Source organism: Electrona antarctica, assembly GCF_951216825.1.
Source record: "Electrona antarctica genome assembly, chromosome: 6".
Classification (NCBI taxonomy): Eukaryota; Metazoa; Chordata; class Actinopteri; order Myctophiformes; family Myctophidae; genus Electrona; species Electrona antarctica.
The window spans coordinates 44,853,695-44,875,144 of record NC_136811.1 but is presented as its reverse complement, the minus strand read 5'-3'; the positions used below and the strand labels follow the sequence as shown (position 1 = coordinate 44,875,144).

General features: G+C 43.9%; 2 protein-coding genes across 5 annotated transcripts in view; both read right to left on the bottom strand.

Annotated features, from left to right (window-relative positions):
• snap91a (synaptosome associated protein 91a) overlaps positions 1–17,667 on the bottom strand; it is a gene marked incomplete at both ends in the record, with an annotated part of 41,292 nt that extends 23,625 nt beyond the window's left edge. The window contains one exon of the mRNA XM_079502980.1: positions 17,538–17,667. Within this exon, the coding sequence (XP_079359106.1) occupies positions 17,538–17,667 (130 nt within the window). The remainder of the gene's footprint in view (positions 1–17,537) is intronic.
• A 2,635-nt stretch (positions 17,668–20,302) lies between these two features.
• Positions 20,303–21,450, bottom strand: part of dop1a (DOP1 leucine zipper like protein A) — a 45,110-nt gene continuing 43,962 nt past the window's right edge. For all 4 annotated transcript variants that reach the window (XM_079503032.1, XM_079503034.1, XM_079503033.1 and 1 more), the window contains one exon: positions 20,303–20,951. In XM_079503032.1, the coding sequence (XP_079359158.1) occupies positions 20,640–20,951 (312 nt within the window). In that variant the 3' untranslated portion in view covers positions 20,303–20,639. The remainder of the gene's footprint in view (positions 20,952–21,450) is intronic.

Below are 21,450 nucleotides of genomic sequence, written 5' to 3'. Positions count from 1 at the left end.
CAGCAGCCGGCGAAAACTGGAGTTCTCAACAGGCCCAAAAATTAAGGCCTGGCCCTACCTGGGCCCTCATCAAACCCTGTACACTCAAGACACTGCCCCCGCTGCCACCCTTAGATCTCTATATGGAGCTGACCTGTTCTGACATTCCATATGTTGATCTGACCCCCCATGCCAAAGTGCCAGCGCTCGACCAGCAGTCTGCTGTCACCCAGGCGGATGCGTGCACGCGAGGTTGCTTCTCGCCCTCAGGCATCTTACTGGTATAATGTCTGTTTGTATTGTGGTCAAAAATAATTATGGTTCTATATGCACTGTATAGGCCTACTGAACAAATGTGAAATCTTGAATCACTACACTGTGAAATCCTTAGTGTTCTTTTAATGATTTATCAAGGAGGAAAGGGTAACAGAGTGAAAAAGCACAACACAGAAATAATAGGGCGATGGTCAAAATAAATAAAGGAACAAATACAGTTCAGTCAACAAGAGTCAATTATGGCCCAGGCGGTGGCGTAACCGTCTGGGCACCCGACTGGTAATCCAGTCGCAGTGTGCCGCGGGTTCGACTCCCGAGCCCGACACGGCCTTTACTGCATGTCTTCCCCCATCTCTCTCCCGTTTCCTGTCAGCCTACTGTCTGTCCCTTCAAAAACCAATAAAAGGCGTAAGCCGCAAAAAAATATCTTAAAAAAAAAACAAAAAAAAACAAGAGTCAATTATGTCCACATTTAAACTAGTGTATGCCTCCCACTTCTCCAATTTTAACAGGTAGCTACTGTGTCAACTTCAATTCGTCTGAAAGAGTCTTTCCAGAACCACTATCTGGCCATTTGGCCAAGCTGACTAAACCAGGCTTTCATGGAGGGAGCTGAAGGAGTTCTCCACTCACACATAATGAGTTTAGAGCTGTTTGAACCCACTCTGCGTCAGAGGATGTCAGTGTTGATTTAACTCTGAGGGTATACAGGCCAGGCAAAGGGACTCTTACAGGGCCATTTGATTACATTGGTTTACTGTCTGAGTTATGAATGGATAAATAAACACTACCTGTTTATGTTATACTGCGTATCAAGCAACCGGTGAGAATCAAGAAAAGTAAGAATTCAATGAAGAGATTTCTTTTTTAATTAAAAGGAAAAAAAATAGGTTGCGAAGATAGAAATAAGGTTAAAATGCACAGAAAAGGACCTTCTGTCTATAAACCTTCAAAGAACCTGAGCAGCTGTGCAGGATGTGCAATTGGGAATGTTTTGAATTTGCGGAGGGGGGATATTTATTAACAGACATGTTTGGACTTACGGAAAGATATACATCAGTTGGTTCAAAACCGTATGCCTTTCCTATATATACCACAGCATAAATTAAGTAACCCCTGGCCGCATTAAATCATTTTTTATGAGGTTAACCTATGAAACCATCAAAACATTTTATTATCAGTGCGAGCAGCTCTAACGCAAGGCTGCATGGGTCTGACTGCACATGAATGAAGCGTGAAAAAAAAGAAGAAAAAAAACCCGGGTTTATTTATAGCTCCTCTCACCCCCAAGCAGCACACATTCAGAGGGGGATATTTTCCTTTACCCAGAATGCATTTCAGCCAGGCCAGTGTACTGTGGCAGTGGCACCAGCGTGGCGGCCAAGCTGGCAGAGAGAGAGAGAGAGAGAGTGAGAGGGAGAGTGCGAGAGAGACTGGTGGAGGAAGGACTACATGTCCAAGGAGAACGCTGCCATCTACCACCCAAGGCTGCAGCCTATCAGTGGAGGAGGAAGTACTCAGATGATGCAATCAGTGGTGTCATTTCAGCTAAAGCTAAGGTATGGCAAGCTCACGGCGCATTTTGCATTTTTGCGGTAATTTGCCTCTTTTTTGGGCATATTTTCCTCCATTTGTCCCTCCCCTGGAGCCAAGGTATGGCAGCTGCCATACCCTGCCATACCCAATTGACGTCACAGGATGCAAGACCACAATATTGAAGTAGGTACTCCGTTACAAGTAAAAAATCACACCCGTGTGGACTGAGTGGTGTAAGGTCTTATATAGACTGATCAGCTGTGGTCTGACGTAATGAAATCACACCCGTGTGAACTGGGTGACCATAGCAACCATGCTCATTTTTGGTACGAACAGACAGACAGACAGACACGTAAACTAACAAAGCCAGTTGTAGGAGTGGTTTACACCACAAAAAAAAAAAAATAGCTGAAAGCCCCAGTGCTGTTTTCACTGAACTGATCGCATAGTGGTTTAACAACAATGTAACTCTCTAGAGAGCGTAAAATGAAACCAAATGGACCCATAAGGGATTTGTCAAATCTCACAGGCTTTTCCACTTCAGAACATAATGCATGAGGGAGGTGATGATAGGGTCAGTGAGCATAGAGGCTTGATACTGTACACAGCAAAGTCCCGAGTGTTTGTTACACTCTCACAATCTCAATGCATCATCTGTTACCCTGGCATTCTCTCTACGATGTGCAGTGCTGCTACACAGATACAATGTTTTGTGTGATTTTAACTCAGAAAATAACAACAGACTTATAGCATGTTACGTAGACTAGAATTGCATTTTATGTAGTCATAGCACTTTATAGTACATATGTATAATATATAATATAGTATAGTATGTATAGTTTACATATATAGTTTCACAATATAGATACTCCACTGTTACATTCTTAGCTTACACACGTTTCATCATAACTACTTTTTATATGTGTGATGTATGCCATGCTTTATGTTATTGCTTAATGTAAATCGCTCTGGATTAAGAGCGTCTGCTAAATGCCTAAATTGTAATTGTAATTGTAACAATATATATTTTGTGTTGTTTTAACTCATAACAAATAACAAATATAGGCCTAACCAAATGGACCCGTAAGGGGCCATTTGGTTTCTTTTTACGCTCTCAAGAGTTAAAGTTCTTGGTTACCAACTCTCCATCATTTAGCTGGGGACCACCTGGAACCGCCTCAAGGACCACGGGTGGTCCCCAGACCACTGGTTGAAAACCTACGGCCTACATGGACTTTTGTTTAATCTTTCCTCCCGCGGTGCCTGTCCACCTTTGCTCACTGTGTTCCCCCGATCAATACATTTCTCTGATAAAAAATAAAGGTTCCACACATTTGTTGTGTTCCTAATTGCTCAAACAAAGGAATAAACATGGCTCGCGTCAAGGTATTTACTTTGTCTGCTACTTTGTACTTTGTTCTGTGCACATTTTGTCTCGATTTAAGCTCCAGCTCCCTGTGCGCGCTTATTAGCATTTGACTCACATCCTTTCAAGCCTACCGGTATAAAGTATCAGCTTGATGTATGTATATCTAGAGGCTGGTCCTAAAGGGAAATGGAGTAATTTCTGGTCCTCTGAGGAGGGAAAATTGCTTTTCGGTTTCACCCAACTGACGGCCGCTCAGATGGCTATGATAAGTGCACAAAGGGTTGGAGGCTGTTAGGGTTTCAGCATATACTACTTTACCCCCGGGACACTTTTACATAATATAATGGCTACCTTCAAATTCCCAGAATGGCCTTTCTACCCACCCAGAGCAGTCGGCCCACTCCTGTATCTAGGACGATAAGTAAATAAGTATGTCGAGACGCTTATTGTCAAATTATCAGTAACAATACCGAAATACTACTACAAAATAATAAGAGTAAGCAGGTAGTAACGCACCAGGATTAGTAAAAGTACCAGAGACCAGCTATACTGCAGAAACCTTTCTTGGCGTCAACACTTATTGGGCCCCATTTACACTGGCAGCCAAATCCAGCCTGAATCAGATACGTATGTGCGACATCCAGATTGGAATCTGATTTGTTTAAATAAATCTAAACACAAACAAGTCACATGGAATCAGATTCTTTACAAATGTGACTTCAAGTCTGATTTCAGGAGATCCGTCTCAGTCTGAACGCAGCATTCTGATCTAAATCGGATTCCATGTGACTTAGACTTGTGTTTAGACTTATATTTAAACAAATCAGATTCCAATCTGGATGTGGCATAGATCTGATTCAGGCTGGATTTGGCTGCCAGTCTAAATGGGGCCAGCCTTGGAATTAGCATTTTAACAGGTGGAGATATACTGTGGTCAAAGTCAAACAAACAACTAAAAGTCAAAGAATTCTCTTCTGTGGTTTTGCCAGTTTTCCCCCCATATGCAATCAGCACCTCTGTACTGTACTGTATTGTAGGTGTTATGGCCGTGCTGCAGCTGCGTAGAGTAGAGATGCAGGTAGAGATGTGGTGCTGAGGCAGTGCTCAGCAGCCAGGCAGACAGGCTGATTAAACAGGAGGACATCCAAGCCTCCCTGCATTATTAATGAGCAGCCTGTGTGTAGACATGGCTCTCTACTGCTGTGCACTGCTGGCCTACTCTACTGTACTACTGGGACACCACTGTTCATCCACACACTGTACTCACTGGATGGGGCCAGTCTCCGCTATGCTAACACAGCAGTTTGCTCTTTAGTTTACCAAACACAGACGTGCACATTAGGACTGCAACTATCGATTATTTACTTTTATTTTTATTCTACTGATTACTTTTCCGCACTTAAGTAATTTACTCAACAGTGCTGTGCAAAAACAGTGAAGATCTAAATGCTTGTAGATTTTCACAATTTAATGTTTTATAAGTTTTCACCTATAATGATATACTGTATGCCCAAAAAAGGGATTGATTATTAATCGATACTTCTATTAACTTATCAATTATTTTTCTTAATCGATTACATCAAACATTAGTTTGATTAACTGTTGCACCCCTAGTGCACATCTCTGAGTATAAAGATGTTTGTGTTCAAATCAAGTGCAGATCTAGCAGGAAGCGTCTCCCTCAAATGTTGGATGCAATGAGGGATGAGCAACACAAGGGCGTATACTGAGGTATCAAACATGTACTAGAAAATGAATGCTACGGTACTATCATTGCAGTGGCAGCCTCAAGGGCATGTTGACCTCCAAATAGTGTGCACACGTGTGTGTGCACACGTGTGTGTGTGTGTGTGTGTGTGTGTGTGTGTGTGTGTGTAAATTGTGTGCTTGCATGCGTGCGTGCGTGTTTGCGTGTGTGCAGGCATGCGTGCGTGCACGGCTGAGAGAAAGGGGTGGGAAGAGGTGGATATTAGGAAAGGAGGACAGACCGATCAATTTAGACTGAATCAATGTGCAGATTGAAAACAGATAGAGGTCTGACACTAGCAGTGTGGTTGTACGTGCAGCATGCACACCTGCTTCATGTATTATCTGGCTAGTGGCTACACACATAGCCGAATAGCCAATGTTACCGCCATTTTCCACACCATGTATGACTTTCCAAAGGTATTCTGGGATTTCAAGGATACTAACTGCAGCATGTACAGCCGAGACCTCTTGCAAAGCCCCCTATTTTCTCTCTCGGACTCATCATACATTGCTCACCGCAGCACAGATACTACTACTACATGGTGTCTCTGTCTCTGCTGCGACATTCGAAATCCTAGCCCTGCTTCCACAACCTGCTTCTGTGGCCAATGTGGAAGTGCCTCTTGCCTCTTGGCCTCTTGCCTTCAACAACTGACTAGACCTAAATATATTACTCTATGGTCTAGACCGCAACGGAGGCCCGCCGCCTCAAGCGAACTTGAGCCACGTGAGACACCACCGAGCGAGCTAAAGCGAGCGAGCTGCCGCATCGAGCGCTGCGAAGTTCGCTTAGCCGACTCAGGACCGTTCGAGTGGCGACCCGATAAGGACAGAATAGTAAATCATGTTCTGGCGAGAGTGTTTGCCCCGACTGCCACTCAAAGTGGCTATTGGCCAATCACAGCACGGCCTTGCACAACCTGGATAGGTTTTCAGAGCACGCGTCTCTGCTAGCTACCGTGGGCGTGGAGCACCAGGATGGTTGGACTGGTAGAGTACATGTACTTCATAGTAATGTAAATGGGGAAACGTGGAGACAAATTGAAACTGATCTCGAAACACACACACGTGCGCACGTGAGATCCATACAGTGGATTACAGTGGAGATATGTACTGTAGTCACTCAGCAATGTGTTGACTCCAATCCAATCAAATTAATGAAGCATGATAGACGCAGCTCACATTCATTATCCAACTGCTTTTGTTTGTTTTGTAACTCCTTGAACGGCGGTTACCATAGGGGCGATAGTGACCAGTGTGCCAGTGAAATGCACGAAATAAGCAAAGAAATATGAGCCGTGTTAAATGGTAAAATGGTAAATGGTGCATTTATATAGCGCCTTTATCCAAGGCACTTTACATTCATTGCATTACATTCACCCATTCATACACACATTCATACACCGATTGCCATGCAAGGTACCAACCAGCACATCGGGAGCAATTTGGGGTTCAGTGTCTTGCCCAAGGACACTTCGACATGTAGACAGGAGGAGCCTGGATTCGAACTGCCGACCCACAGATCATTGGACGACCTGCATGCTGCACTGTCATGGATGAGAGTGGATCAAAGGTAGGCTTGTAGCCTTGTGACATTTCTGTTTAATATATATTGTTCTGGTAAACCTACAGGTGTTTCTACAGATACAACCCACCAATACTAGACATAGCTATGCCACCAGACAGGCTATTGGTCGTCACTTTACTCCACCTTTAATACCTAGAACAAATGCACTTAAGAGAACAGTAATGTATAGAGCAGGAGCACATTGGAATGAGCTCTCGCCACATATTAGAAACATAGAGAATAAATCAAGCTTTAAAAATAAATTGAAGGCTGCAGTGATTATGAAAGAAATCATGTTCAGTTAGATTGTTGAGTGTTTGATTTCAATTATTAATAATAGGATATACAATATTTAGTTTGTAAATTTGTTGTAATGTAATATATTTTCTAGAATGCATGAAGACTGAAAGCTTCAATTATTTTTGTTTTGTTTTGTTTTTAACTAGGTATGTAACGGCATAATTACATTGTATTATGTTTTAATTTGATTGTATGAGTGTTTGGACCCCAGGAAGAGTATAGTCTTCACTGTAGTGAGGACTAATGGGGATCCGTAATAAACAATAAACAATAAAACCGGAAGTACAAATCTACAATTTCGTGCCAGGGTCACAGCAGTGTTCTGGCAATCGAACCATTGATATGGTTAGCGGCAGCTCGAATTGATGTTTTATTAAGCTCCGAACATCGTACCGATTATGAGCCCTAAAGTCACTAAAGACCGCGTGCGCGTGAATGGAGGATTTGGGATTTCGGCTGTTTCTACCATGGAAGCAAGCGGTGGCTAGCGACGGAAGATAATATTTTTAATAATTCTGGATTAATGCTCATTTATCAAATCTCGTCTATGGCTACCTGTGCATTATTAAATTGATCTCGTTATCAGCAATCAAGAAGTTAAAGAAAAACTGATATTTAATACTTCACTTGCATAAACAGATTAGCAAGCACATGGTAGTGAACTGCACTCAACAGGTTTAGAGCACCATGTAATAATGTGTACAAACACCCCTAAAAACAGATGTAACACGTGTCTTGCACCTGACATAGCAGCCAAAAGTCACACGTACACATGCACGCACACGCGCACACACACACACACACACACACACACACACACACACACACACACACACACACACACACACACACACACACACACACACACACACACACACACACGAACAGTAGTATGTATAAGTATACATAAGTGACACACACAAGACATCTTGGGACGACAGCAGATTTAGTGTATTTGCAGAGCAGGTGATAATTAACGCAGCAACCCACACAGATGGATGTTCTGCTACTACAGCAGGTTCTCAACCCTTTTCATGTCAAAGACCCCCAAATTAACCCCCATCTGAAAATATTTTGTGCCAGGGGACCTCCAGCAGAGAAGATCAGTGATGTAAAATCAAAATTTTAATTATTCAAAATCTTTCAAAGATAGATGGTTGAAGGTTCAAGACTAACTAGGAGTGTCGTGTTTCAAGTCTGGAGATTCCAAAATACTCTGATGTTAACATTTATCAACAATCAACCATACCGGCCTGACCGATCAATAAAAGACTGCTGAATTAACTAGCTTGTATTGGTAACTTTGACTGCACAATAGCCTCCCATTTAAACTCCTTGTATAGGCCTATATTTATGAACCCACAAGCTAGTTAATTCAGCATTCTTTTATTGATCGGTCAGGCCGGTACCATACCAGGCCTCAGGCCTACCATTGCGTGGCACATCTATGCACGGAATATCTATGTTCACAGTGAAAGGGGGTGTTGTTGAGAAGAACCACAGGCATACTCCCTACGCATAATGTCCTTTGGGAAACCCAGCCAAATACTGCCTCTTCCTCAAAGAGGCATGAGCATCTTGGTGAGTAATTGAATAAATTGGTCACTTGATATCAAGCCCTATTTTAATAGTTGTGGAAATACTAGAATGTCGCGGGCCTTCGGCCCGCTCATCCCAGAGTTGCGTTGCCCCGCGTTGCGATACAGAAGTCCACAGATACAGAAGTCCACAGTGACACGCGTTGTATGCAGCTGTTTTGTGTTGCAGCGCGTGCGCGCGCGCGCGTGTAGTGTTGTTGTTCTTATCCATAACAATAAATGGATCAAATATGCTCTATATTAGTTATGTATAGATTTAAAGCAGTGGCTGTCAAAGGTGTGATCCAGGGACCCTCATGGTTCCTTGAGGGGGTTCCAAATGGACCCATTATAGGTCTGTAACTCTGAGAGTGTACAAATGGAACCAAGTGGACCCTACAGGTCTGTAACTCTGAGAGTGTACAAATGGAACCAAATGGACTCTGTTATAACGTTTAACTGTGATACTGTACAAATGGAATCAAATGGGACTCTTATGGGTCCATTTGGTTTTACTCTCAGAGTTATGGGGGTCCTTGAAATTTAAAAGGGTTGAGAAGCTGTATGCAATGGCTTATGTCTTGTAAAAAGAGAGACCAGCCTATTCTCCAAAGCATGATATCTTATGCTTTGCTAGGTTGTACAAATTAATATTGGGTCAATATAATTTGCAGGACTCACGTGTGTGCTCTCTGTCTCTCTCGCTCTCTTCTCTCTCCTCCGTCTCTGGGGTGTGTGGGGGGGGGGGGGGGGATTAGTGGCGCTGCCTGCGACAGTGCTATACTTCTCCAGCAGCGGTGCAGAACCGAGAGAGTGACACATTCTTGTGGATGTAAACTGCGCAAGTTGTAGCTTTAAAGTTCGGATTGTGTAGTCGCACCGGTGGTACAAAGTGAATGTTACAACTCGCACGGTGATGTTGTAAGGCGCAAATGCGAGTACCTAGTCGCACTGTCGAGCCCTGTGTAGTGTAGTGGCATTTTCGCTGCATCGCGAGGCGATCCAAATTCCCCCCCGCGCACGCACGCACGCACACACACACACACACACACACTGGACGTAGCTGTGTGTTGTTGCAGCGCGCGCGTGTGCGTGTAGTGTTGTTGTTGTTGTTCGTGTCGATATTTGCGCGTCGGTTTGTCCCGCTTGTACCACGCCAGGTTTGCACAGTGCGCTCAGTGCGATATTTCCGAACGTGGGCGTTGTGTGTGTGTGTGTGGGTGGGTGTGTGTGTGTGTGGCTGGCTGTGTTTTGTTGCGTGGGGATCGCCATGTGAGGGGGCTAGCCAATAAGGGCCCTGTGTTGCATGTGGAGAATTGTGTAGGTGAGTGTGTGTGGTGTAGCCGAACGGGGTGGTGAGGACATGAGGGGGATGTAGCACAGCAATCGGTGACCCCTACATTAAGCTGTGTTGCTCCCAAGATGCAGTGCAAATGCGTGTTGTAGCAACCGTAGCCAATGGGAAAACAGGATGCAGTGGTGCCAGGTCCGCGAATTGTAAGCGAGTTGTAAGTAGCGTGTTGAATGGCATTTTTTCTGGGCTTGTTTTCATAGACCTGGCAACAAATTAGGCGGGGGTGTCGGTGCTTGTGGCGTGTTTGTGTTTATTATTGATATTGATGTTGTTTGTGAGTGTGGACGGGAGGCGGCTGTAGTGGCAGTGCAATGACAGTTTTTACGCGGGTGTTGTTGACTGTGGGCGTGCGGCGCGACATGAGGAGATAGCCGTGGATCGACGCGGAGGGTAAGACTGTGTCGTGTTAGTGTGTTGTTGCAGTGTGTGTTGCAGCGTGTTGCAGCGTGTCAGTGACGTAGTAGCTGGTGCCTTTTGTTCCTGTGCGTGCTTTTGGGGACATGTTTTCAATTGTATATAAGGATGGCTTTAACCTTCACACAGCCTTCACACATCCTCCATAAGTGTGTTACCACCAGTGAGGAGGATTAAGAGGCTGAGTGATAATGTGATCACCAGCCTATACGGATGGAGGTCATTAGGATCACTTGGGGCCTGTCTTTGGCTTAGAATATGAGCCATCTTCATTTGGCAGACAGTCAAACGCTTCTTCACTGTATAACATCATTTGAATTATCAACTTCTAATCTATGGAGCATCTACTTTAGATTGCTTGCCCACATTTGGAGTTACATCATGGAAAAGTAACTACACAACCCAAAAAGTGGTCTAGCCTTTTAAAATGTTTCAATATTAAACATTTCAAATGTATATAGGGTTAAAAGCACATTATATTTTTGCTGGGGACCCCCTTCTAATCCCCCTGGGGGTCCCAGACCCCACTTGCCGCATGGCTCTTCCACTGGGCTGTGACTGACCTGCACGTCCACTGATCATAAATCTAGTCCTCTGAAAGCAGATCATTATTAGCCTGACCAACCCATAACACAAGTAATTTGTTTCCATTGGCTTGTAGCCAAATAGAATTCTGACATGCCATAACCTCTACAATATCAAACCTTTCAGCACTGTGCCATTCAGCAAAATAATTTAACTATTTTACTTCTTACTTGCACTTCTTTAATTTAATTAAAGCTAGTATTTCTTCCTGAAGAATGGCACTGAATAGTTTTTTCTTCTTCTATTCTTACTTTCACATCACACATCACCACAACAATCCCAAATGCAGCACCAATAGACAGTAAAGATGCTAAATGCAGCACCAATAGACAGTAAAGATGCTAGCAAAGCCCATATCTTCGGATCTTTGGAATGAGACAAATTTGTGCCCACAAGCCCATGCATGCCAACATGGCAGATGGTCAGAGTACCAAATGAGCAAATGCAAACGCATTCTATTGAATTAGCCTAGACGATGGGTAGAGGAGAGAATCTAAACAGCTTCTTCCTCTTGGAGGTGTCGCAATGCCATATGAGCTTGTAGATTAGCTATTTTGGTGAAAGAATATCAATATAGGGCTTACAAAAGGTCATCAGACTAACTGATTATGAGGATTAAAACGCCCTACCCCATTATTCAATTAAGTGATCAATAGAATAATCGCCATGAAGATAATCGATAATACAGCCCAACTTTCTCTACACTTGTTGTGGAAAGCTGCAGAAAGATTTCAACAAAGTCTCTGATCAGAACTCTGTATTGATCTTCCTACACAGAAGTATAGGAGCCTTTTTCAGCTGACTTCTTTAGAAAATCGCCAGAGAAGCTTGGCCTTCGTACATAAATTATTATACATATAGATAGACATTGCGCATGCAGGCACACGCGCACACACACAAATAGACACTTCTATATAGTCAAAGAACAGAACAGGAATTCATCATAAGACACGCACGCACGCACGCACGCACGCACGCACGCACGCACGCACGCACGCACGCCCTACCAACACACACACACACACACACACACACACACACACACACACACACACACACACACACACACACACACACACACACACACACACACACACACACACACACACACAGCCAGTGTAGTTCTAAGATTTCAGGAGCCTGCTTCAAGACAAATTAACAGGCAATGCTTTTGATCATTCTGAGCATCAATCTGTGTGATTCAGAGGTCAGAGCACCCCGCTATCTTTAAAAGAAAGATGTCTGTATGGTACCCTGCAACATATGATGTGAAAAGCTACCTTAAGCCTAAACCTGAAGTTAACCTTGAAACATCAAATCCTGTCTACAAGCACTTCGTTTTGGAGAAACTAAAATGTCTGCTCGTGTCTGGAGTTCTACACAATTACTTTCCCCATGCAGTAACGAGTAGTGTAACTTACTGAATTCAAATATGAAGCCAACCAAACACATGTTTACACTTCTACGCAGAGATTGACATCACACAAATAGAGAGATCTCTTCAAGGCCTGGATCTCAGAAACATCTTTGGAAACAACGGCTGTAGTGAATAATTGCTCTCAGTGTGATCGTTTGGCTTCAGAAGACTTCTATTATGCTGCTCAAGCTGCATGGAAAATCGCACCTGTGCGAACTGTGAGCGGTGCAACTATACTTTTATAGTGTTATAGTCACTGTGCCGCTGTGTGTGTGTGTGTGTGTGTGTGTGTGTGATGGATGCAAGATGGCGGCAGGAGTGAACCCTGGTTCTCCAGCCAAAATACACTAATGCCACGTTAAAACACACCCGTCGTAACTACCGTCGTCAATGTAGGGAAGAAAGGTTACTAATATGGATGTAACCAGATGCTGCTCGCAATGTGCCTCATTGCGGTGATAAAGTTGGCCTTTAAAGCCGCTTTACCAACTGGTAGAATATATCAACAAAGAAGAAACAGTCGCACACATCTTAAAGGGACACTTCACCTCTTTTGCAACCAGATCTTATTTTAATGATGTTTGGGAGACAAGAAACACTTTCCTGGGGGTTTTTATGTGGGTCATATGTCATATGTGTTTTTAGATATTTTAGTATTTCAAAGTGTCCATGACACCGAGATCACTTCCTTCCTGGACTACAATTCCCATAAGGCCATAATGCTTTGGTGCACTGCTCTTCCTTGTGGATAGGGGGAGGGCTGTCTTACTGAGACAACATATACTGTAGTCCAGGAACGATGTGAGCCCAGTGTCCATGACATCATGGACTCTTTGAAATACTAAAATATATATATTACCCACATAAAAACCCCAGGAAAGTGTTTCTTGTCTCCCAAACATAATTAAAATAAGATCTGGTTGCAAAAGGTGTGAAGTGTCCCTTTAATGGTTGCAGCCACTATAAAGTTCTGTACATTGCCAGACATGACCGTCTGGGTAATTTTTCCTCTGGGTAAATGGTGCATTATATAGCACCTTTATCCAAGGCGCTTTACATAGTGCATTAAATTCACCCATTCACACACACATTCATACACCGATTGCGGCGGAAGCCATGCAAGGTACCACTACCAATCAGCACATCGAGAGCAATTTGGGGTTCAGTGTCATGCCCAAGGACACTTCGACATGTAGACAGGAGGAGCCGGGATTCGAACCGCCGACCCATGGATCATTGGACGACCTGCTCTACCTCCTGAGCCACAGTCGCCTGCACATGCTGTGTGTTAAGCACATCGGTGGTTTGACCGAAATGTAACCTTCTGATCAGTGTTTGGATCTATAGTTTTGGCCTCTTCCAAATGGGACCAAAGACGAGGTTGTGGTTGCACAGCAATGAGCTAGACATAGGATGGATGAAGTTAAAATAGCCGATCTACAAAGCTCACAACGTGGCGCGATGCGGCACATTGTGAGCTTGTACATTGGCAATTTTCACTACAGGTATTAGGTCTCGAGCTAAAATGATTTGGGAACCCAAAAGTATTGCTGGGTGTTTGTATGTAGTCTGCGACAGCTTGTTGTTTTACTTCACTGGCCCATGATAGTGAGCGACATCGGCACTAAACAAGAGTGACCAATGGCAGTTATGCAAGCACTGGGAAGCTTTGTCAGCATTTAGAGACGTCAAAATAACGCTGACACATTTGGGCAGTGCTTTTCAATCACTTTCAATGATTAAAAGAGTACTGAATGAAAGATGCCCGACTGGAGTTTTTACCCTCAGTGGATTTGAGTTCTGCATACTGTTATATTGTTTGCCCATTACCTGAAAAATGTAACTAAATGGACCTATGGTGCCATTTGGTTCCATTTGTACATTGACTGAGTTAAAGAGTTAACAAATAGATAATTTAACTTTACTGTGTGGATCCACAAGCCACCATTGACCTACTGTAATAGTCATAGACTCATTACCTTAATGTCTTTAGCGGAATGCAATTTATTCCATCAGCTATTGACCTTTTAAACTAAATGGGAGTGTGCCTATCTGTGAAGTGATAATGGTGCCCCTCATTTTCTGTACATGGTTTTCATACAAAAAAATACAAATGTTGATAGAATGCCACCAAAGTGAAACTAAGCTCTTCCGAGGTGGCCACTGAGGTGCACTCCTGCAAGGTGAAAGCAACAACCAGTCCAACAGGTCAAACTCTCCATAAGGTTCCATAAGGTTTGATCGACCACGTGGTGCCCTCTGGTGAAGTGGAATCATCTCACAGTCCAAGGCTACACTTAATTGAAAGAAAGACAAAGCCTGTCGCTGTCCATCAATTAACTTAAAAGGGCCAGAACTTCCAGAAGCCCTATACTCATTTTTGTTTTTGTAGTTTGTTTTCCGGTCCAGGTTCAAAACCATGTGGGTGAAAACATGGCAGGCTCATCTTACAGTACATTGATGTAAGTAACGCAGCAGCTAATAAAATCAATAATGGTGGGTATGATCAATCTAGATGTGCCAGTGTGCAAGCATTGACAATCAAAATTCCTCTTGCACCCCTATTATGGTGCCACTGATTGTGAATGCTTGCAAATGGGCAAACCCAAATCTAACATCAATAATGGTAATTTGATTGCTAAGCATTGTATAGCCTACAGCTGGTTCATTGATTTGCATGGGACCTTGTCATAATGTAATTCCCGTTTCCCGCCTCTTACTACTGACCACCACTTCAAAAAATGTTCCGGACAATGACCCTGTTGGCAATACGTTTTACTAACATCTATGCTCGCACAATGGAAAACCCAAATACAACACACCCATTATTAATTTCATTAGCTGCAGCTGTTTTGCTTACTAGCCTCTTCTAGGTGTACGGGATATGGACAGGAAAACAAACTACAAAACCAGCCTGGGGTTTCATGCCTCTTTACACTTGTAGGCATCTTACATCTTACAGGACATTGTAATAAAGTCAAGAAACATCTTATCCGATGACAAATAGGTGATCATAACTCAGGCACTTGCACTTAGCAGCTCAGCATTTTGAGGGGCACTAGCCCCTCCTATATACAGGTTTAATGTTTGACAATGAAGGGAAAATTTACATCATCTTGTCCCTAACACAAACCATTAACAATAAAGAGAATTTAATGTTTGTTTTGTCACCGTTTGTTTTACATCACCATTACATCACCTCATCAACATGAGTTAGACTTTAATATATTAGTGCCCCTCACTTCACATGGGTGTGATCTTTTAATACCATTCTACTTATGTCTGCTAGGTGAGCAGTTTGTGTATCTAATCTTATTTGGAGCTGGTAGCTGGACGGGGGGCTCCAGGGGGGCCCTTACGGTCTGGGCATTTGAGTACACTGAGGCGCTTATGGAGGCTGGAGCTGGCCTTCTGAGTTATCTCCTGCTCAATGTTTTTCCTGATCGCTACTTCGAGGACCTTCTTCAGTTTCTGTTGCTGGACCACTTGTGTCTTTTTAGGTGCAATTTTCCTCCCTCCTTTCTTGGGTCCCTTCTGTTTGTTTTGTGTGGGGTTCTTTGATGTCCCAGGGCGCTGCGATTTGAACTTCTGTTTACCTTGCGCCATGTTTATTTGGAATTTGGAAATGTGCGTGCATGCAATGCATGCCTGGGATGACCTTTCGATTAATCTAATCTAATATTTATTCAATTATTATTGATTATTGGTTCAAAATGGGTGGCCTGCCGACCTCTGACATCATACTCATGTCACCATGACTCAGCCATAACCATATAAGGAGTTCCCAATGCACACCCAAATATGGAGTGTGTTGTCTAACCTCAGTGTGTCGTCATCCGGGGCAAACAAATCAGTCAGCTCCATTTTATGGGCACAAAAGGATACTGATGACATCAGGGATCATCATATACAGTATGGGTATAAAAGGGGCAAAGACTGATAGATACAGATATCTTCATAATTCATTTGGGCATAAATGGGACAAAAACTGACATATATAGAGATCTCCATATATGGGCATATAACTGATGACATCAGGGATCTCCATATACAGTATGGGCGTAAAAGGGACAAGGACTGATAGATACAGAAATCTCCATAATGGGCATATCAGTCAGATCGACGGTGCGACGTAGGTGTGAGGGCTAGTGTAGCGGCCCGGACTCTAGATCAAACCAATTGATTGATTAGATTAGTTTGGTTTACTGTTGTACCTCAAACGGATTCAAACTTTTACTTGTTATTGACTACTTGCAAGCCAAATTGCCCCTCTGGGACAATAAAGCTTTATTCTAATGTCTAATGAGTGCCAGCTGAAAGGGTCTACAGTAAAGGTCTAAGCATTGTATTGATTAGGTCAGGTGGTGTGGGTTATTGACCTTATTAACCCCACAGGGGAAATTCAGCTTCACCCAGCAGATGGCTCCTGGACTTCTAGGAAAACCCTGCTGTGAATGGCCAGTAGTCGCTGTGATTGAGGGGGGGGGGGGGAATCAAACCTGGGACCTTCTGTTTCCCAGGTGGCCCCTCTACCCATTCAGCTCGAAACTTAACATCTCCTATCTTACAAAATATCATCTGCACATATAATATTTTCATCTCTATATTGTAGAGATGCTTTTGAACACATGTATGGGAACCCGCTAGCACATTAATTTTGCATCTCTCTTTACCTATATGCATCATTAAAAATGTATAACAAAACCTAGAGACGGGAATGTGTGAGAAAGATATCCTCCTATACAGTACCTCCTGGCATAGGCGCCAGAGAGGGGGTCATTTGGGTCTGAATGTCCGCGCACTATTGGGGAATGACTGGTCTATTTATGTATTTATTTATTAAGTATTAAATATAGCCTAACAATGCAAGCACACATGTGTGTGACATCAGTCATACCCATACCCATGACCTTTTCAATAATGCATTCACCACCACTGGAGCAATAATAGGCCTTCATTGTGCAGTGCAGCGCTAAACGTTGAGAGAGACATGAGAAGGAAGGAGGTACAGTAAAGTCCAGCAGGGACTGTACTTGTTTAAGGGAGGACCTGTGCTCCTTGGTGGTGTGGTGGCACTGTAATGGCATTCTGTCATTACTTACAGTGCAGAATGTACTGGAATTGGTCTGACTCTGGCGGCCCTTTCAATTAGAATCTCAAACCAAACTAATTAATGTAAAGGAAGGCTGCCTCGGTGCCTCCAAAGTCCAAGTGTGTGTGTGTGTGTGTGTGTGTGTGTGTGTGTGTGTGTGTGTGTGTGTGCGTGTGTGCACGCGTGAGTGAGTGTGTAACCATCACACACACACCTCTTGTGCATGGCCTAGTTCAGGCCTAATGGAGGTAGGGAAGTAGGATAGGATAAAAATGGGATGAGAGAGGGGGGGGAGTCGGGAGTGACTGCATGGGTTACTTACATTCCAGGTGTTTTTTCTTTGGTGCCGTCTGTTCATGCGTGGTGGATTTACAGACAGCCCGGGCCACGTCGGATCCCGTCAAAGTGTACTGCGCCGCGGCAATGCGGTCCGTCAGCGTCTGTCCCGACATCTTCTCTCCTCCGCGTCAAACCTCCGAGGATCAAACGTCAGATTTGGTCCCCAACCAATGAACGGACAGGCAGTCCCAGGCTTCCAGGCTGCCGTCACGATATACTATAGGAGCCGAGGCGAGGATAGGCGACCAGCCCTGCTTTACTGTACTGTCTAAGAGGGGTGGTATAGACATACAATATCAGATATAGAATGTTGCTCCTCTACAGTCTACACCGCAGGCTACTGTGGGCCATCGCTTACTGTATAGCTCACATGCATTTCTCGCACAATCATGAGCTTGATGTATAGCCTATACTGATTGGTGTGTAGTAGAAGAGAAACGAGGCCAATGATTTATATGAAGACTAGGCTACAAAAAACGCATTTAAGAGTAGCTCATGAAAAAAAATCCTTGTTTATTCCCTCACCCCCTTAAATAGCATCCATCTCTTACTGTAGCCTAGCGTCTTAACGACAGCGATGCGCTCCGGTCGGGATGATGCTGCTCGACGGTCCCAACTCTCTCCTCCTCCGCCTCCTGGATAATCCTCCTCCTCACCTCAGCTCAGCACCACAACACTCGCTGCTGGGTTGTTGGTTGGGGTTGATATCAGAGGAGAATATCGCTTCTCTTGTACAGTACCACCTCCATCTATTAAATTCCACACAACGCGTCGCGTCCTCTCTCTGAGCTGAGGCCCACCAAGAGCCCCCAAACCACCGGCGAAGCGTCAGTCAAACAGTACCGTGCGCCGTGGACGGATGGATGGCTGGTGTGTTCTCATCGCTGTGCATCCTCTCTGTCGTTCACTTATTAATTTATTTATATTCGCGCATATATCACTCCGCCCACTGGACTGAGTCAGGTGGCGCGTCATCAGCATCAGCGCCAACACCCCCGCCATGTTGTTAACTAAAAGCCTTTATTCCCCAGAGAACCAATTAAGGAAATATAAAGTAAACCAGAGGAAAGATGGAAAGAGATTACCAAGGTTTTATTTTATTTATATTCTATGATAAAAGAAAAATCGTAGAATAAAAGTATTATTGACATCAATATTAAAATGTAGTTTCTTCAATACTATAGGCCTATAGTGGTGTGTGTGTGTGTGTGTGTGTGTGTGGGGGGGGGGGGCATCACAATCATAGCATCACAATCCTGTCATATATAGCATCAAAATCCTTCAATGTATACTTTGGCTATTCAAAAATAGACATTTTGAAACATTTTGACAAATGTAGACCATCTTCTCCCTGCATGGCACCACAGATTTTCAGATGGGGTTCCAGTTCCACGGCCAAATACTGACCTCTGAAAGTGTGTGTGTGTGTAGGAGGGGGGGCGGGGGATAGACTACAATATTAGCGGATAGAATGTTGCTATTGATGCTATTTTGAAATGAAGTGAAATTAATTGGAAATTCAGGCTTCAGATACTACTGAAATCGGAAATTATATCTGTGTCACCAAATTCAGTCCAAATTCGCTGGCAGTGGCTTGTAGACAGGGGAACTTGCTGATCACTCTTCTCATGAAATGCCTGCAATATTGGGAGCAATTTCAGACTGAATAATGAAGTGAAACAAAATGGAATTTCAGGCTGTCAGGGTTGTTGATTGCTACAATGAGGGAGAAATGGATTTAGGGATAAAAATTCTAGCCACAGAAAGGAAGCAGGCTTAGAATCTGAACTAAGTGACATGTTCTGTATATCAATCTCTTTCACTAAGCTGCCTTGAAAGTCACACGATGAACACAATAGTGTTGCACAATGCACACGCAAATAGCAAAATCATCACATTGATGTATTGTGAGCTTGTAGGCTAGATTTTCAGGCCTCTCTCACCAAGCAATCAGGCTGTTGAAAAACATCTGTGACCGATAATTGGTCGTATTTTGTACGGTGTTTCCCGGACCAGTAGTTATTGACCATCTGTATGGACCTGTCTGCAGACAGCCAGCAGGGCATGGAAAGGAGAGCACCATTTTGTAACTGTTTGTTTTGTGTTTTGTTTTGTTGTTTTCCTTTTTTTATTTTCTGTTAATTACCTTGTACTGTAATTACCTGTAATTACCTTGTACTGACTGTATACTGTGTGACTGTATACTTGTGGACCCTCTCGAAAACGAGATATTGTATCTCAAGGGGTATTCCAAATAAAGAATTTCAATATATGCACTGCACCTCCTCCAAGTTCTTCTTGCTTCTAGGTTTTAGTTTCTCTATCCTCGGTACCCAGGCTTTCATTTTCGTTGGCGCAATAATTGAAAGCCTGGGGGAACGCATTGGCCGCTCTGGTCTAGAAGTGGGAGTCAACCCTTCAGGGGTGGGCGTCGCTCCAAATTATGTGACGTAGCGCTGCACTAGGGGGGAGAGGAGGGGGCTGACCGACAGATCTTTGAGATCCAATCAGGGCGTGCGCAAATCTCAGCCGCGACCCGCCCCTCTAGACCAGAAACCTGACACGTTAGCTCAGGCTATATACTCTATCAGTGATCAGTTGAAACGCCATGATACAACCTAACAATTTAGAACAGTTGTCCAAGGTGGTAGCCTGGTAAACCATCCCAGTCAGGCTACCAAGGTGTAAGACTCCTTTTAGAATAAAGAACGAAACTCAATACTTGATTAATGTCATGAAGAGATTGAATGTTGCTCTCTTAATAAGTCTTTATTTTATTAAGTCACATCGATATGGAATGGCACAGCATCTTCACATTGTCCCCGAAGGGCTCACACCAAATGTCAAAGTAGTCATCAAAGCTGCTGCTTATATACAAATAATTAAAATTAAATAGAATAGCTTTTGAAAAGTAAAATTATTCATTATAAATACAAAAACAAACAAAAGAAATGTACAAACCTTTAAAAGCATCCCACTGATATTCCCTTCACTACGTATATACAAGTTGAGTTTCTTCACTAGTGTTGATGATTTATCCCCCCCCCCCCCCCCCTCCCTTCCCAAGTCCCTGCATTCTTCACCCTCACGTCTTGATGAGACCCTCTAGGAAGTCCTTTTCCACCATCTCCTCAATGTCCTGCCGAGCACGGCTCCAGAACACTTTCTGGCTCTCCAGCTTGTGTCCGGCGTCCTTGTGTCCGGAGAAAGGCCCGTTGCCGGCGCCGTGGGCGTAGCCGGGACCCGAGCGGCTGCTGGCCTTGCTGTTGAACACCTGACTGAGCAGGTTGAAGAAAGGCAGGAGCTGTTCCATGCTGCGGATCACGTACAGGGTCAGCGTGAGGTGTCCCGGCTCCCAGGACAGGGTGCGGATGGAGCAGTCCTCCTCAGGGTTTTTCTGTGCCAGGGGGTGGGGACGATGAAAGATTAGGTGAATCAAAATGTAAAAGGTAAAAGCTCCTATAAATGTCACCTCCATCACCTACTGTACTTGGTCTTTCAAAGCAGCCCCTCCCCTCCTGCGTTTAATCCAATTAATGCGGCTGTCAAATGGCTCTCAGCCAGCAGTGCATCATACAGGAGTCTGGCCACTGATCAACTCTATTACGAAGTCCTCACTTCCAGCGTCATGTGAACCATGAAACTGAGATTAATAGACTGAGAAGGATTTACTCTGTGGGCAGATGAAGAGCCATAGAACAAACAAACGCACTTGAACATCAACAGGGCTGTGACATTGACCAACACTGCGGCCATTTATCTCTTTCTTCATAGTACTCACGGGCCCTGCCAGGGTGCACCTAGAATGAGTCACATTTAGGCAGAAGGTTTCACTTCAGAAGGAACAGTTAATGAGTATTGCCCCGGCCCAGGCGGTGGCGTAACCGTCTGGGCAC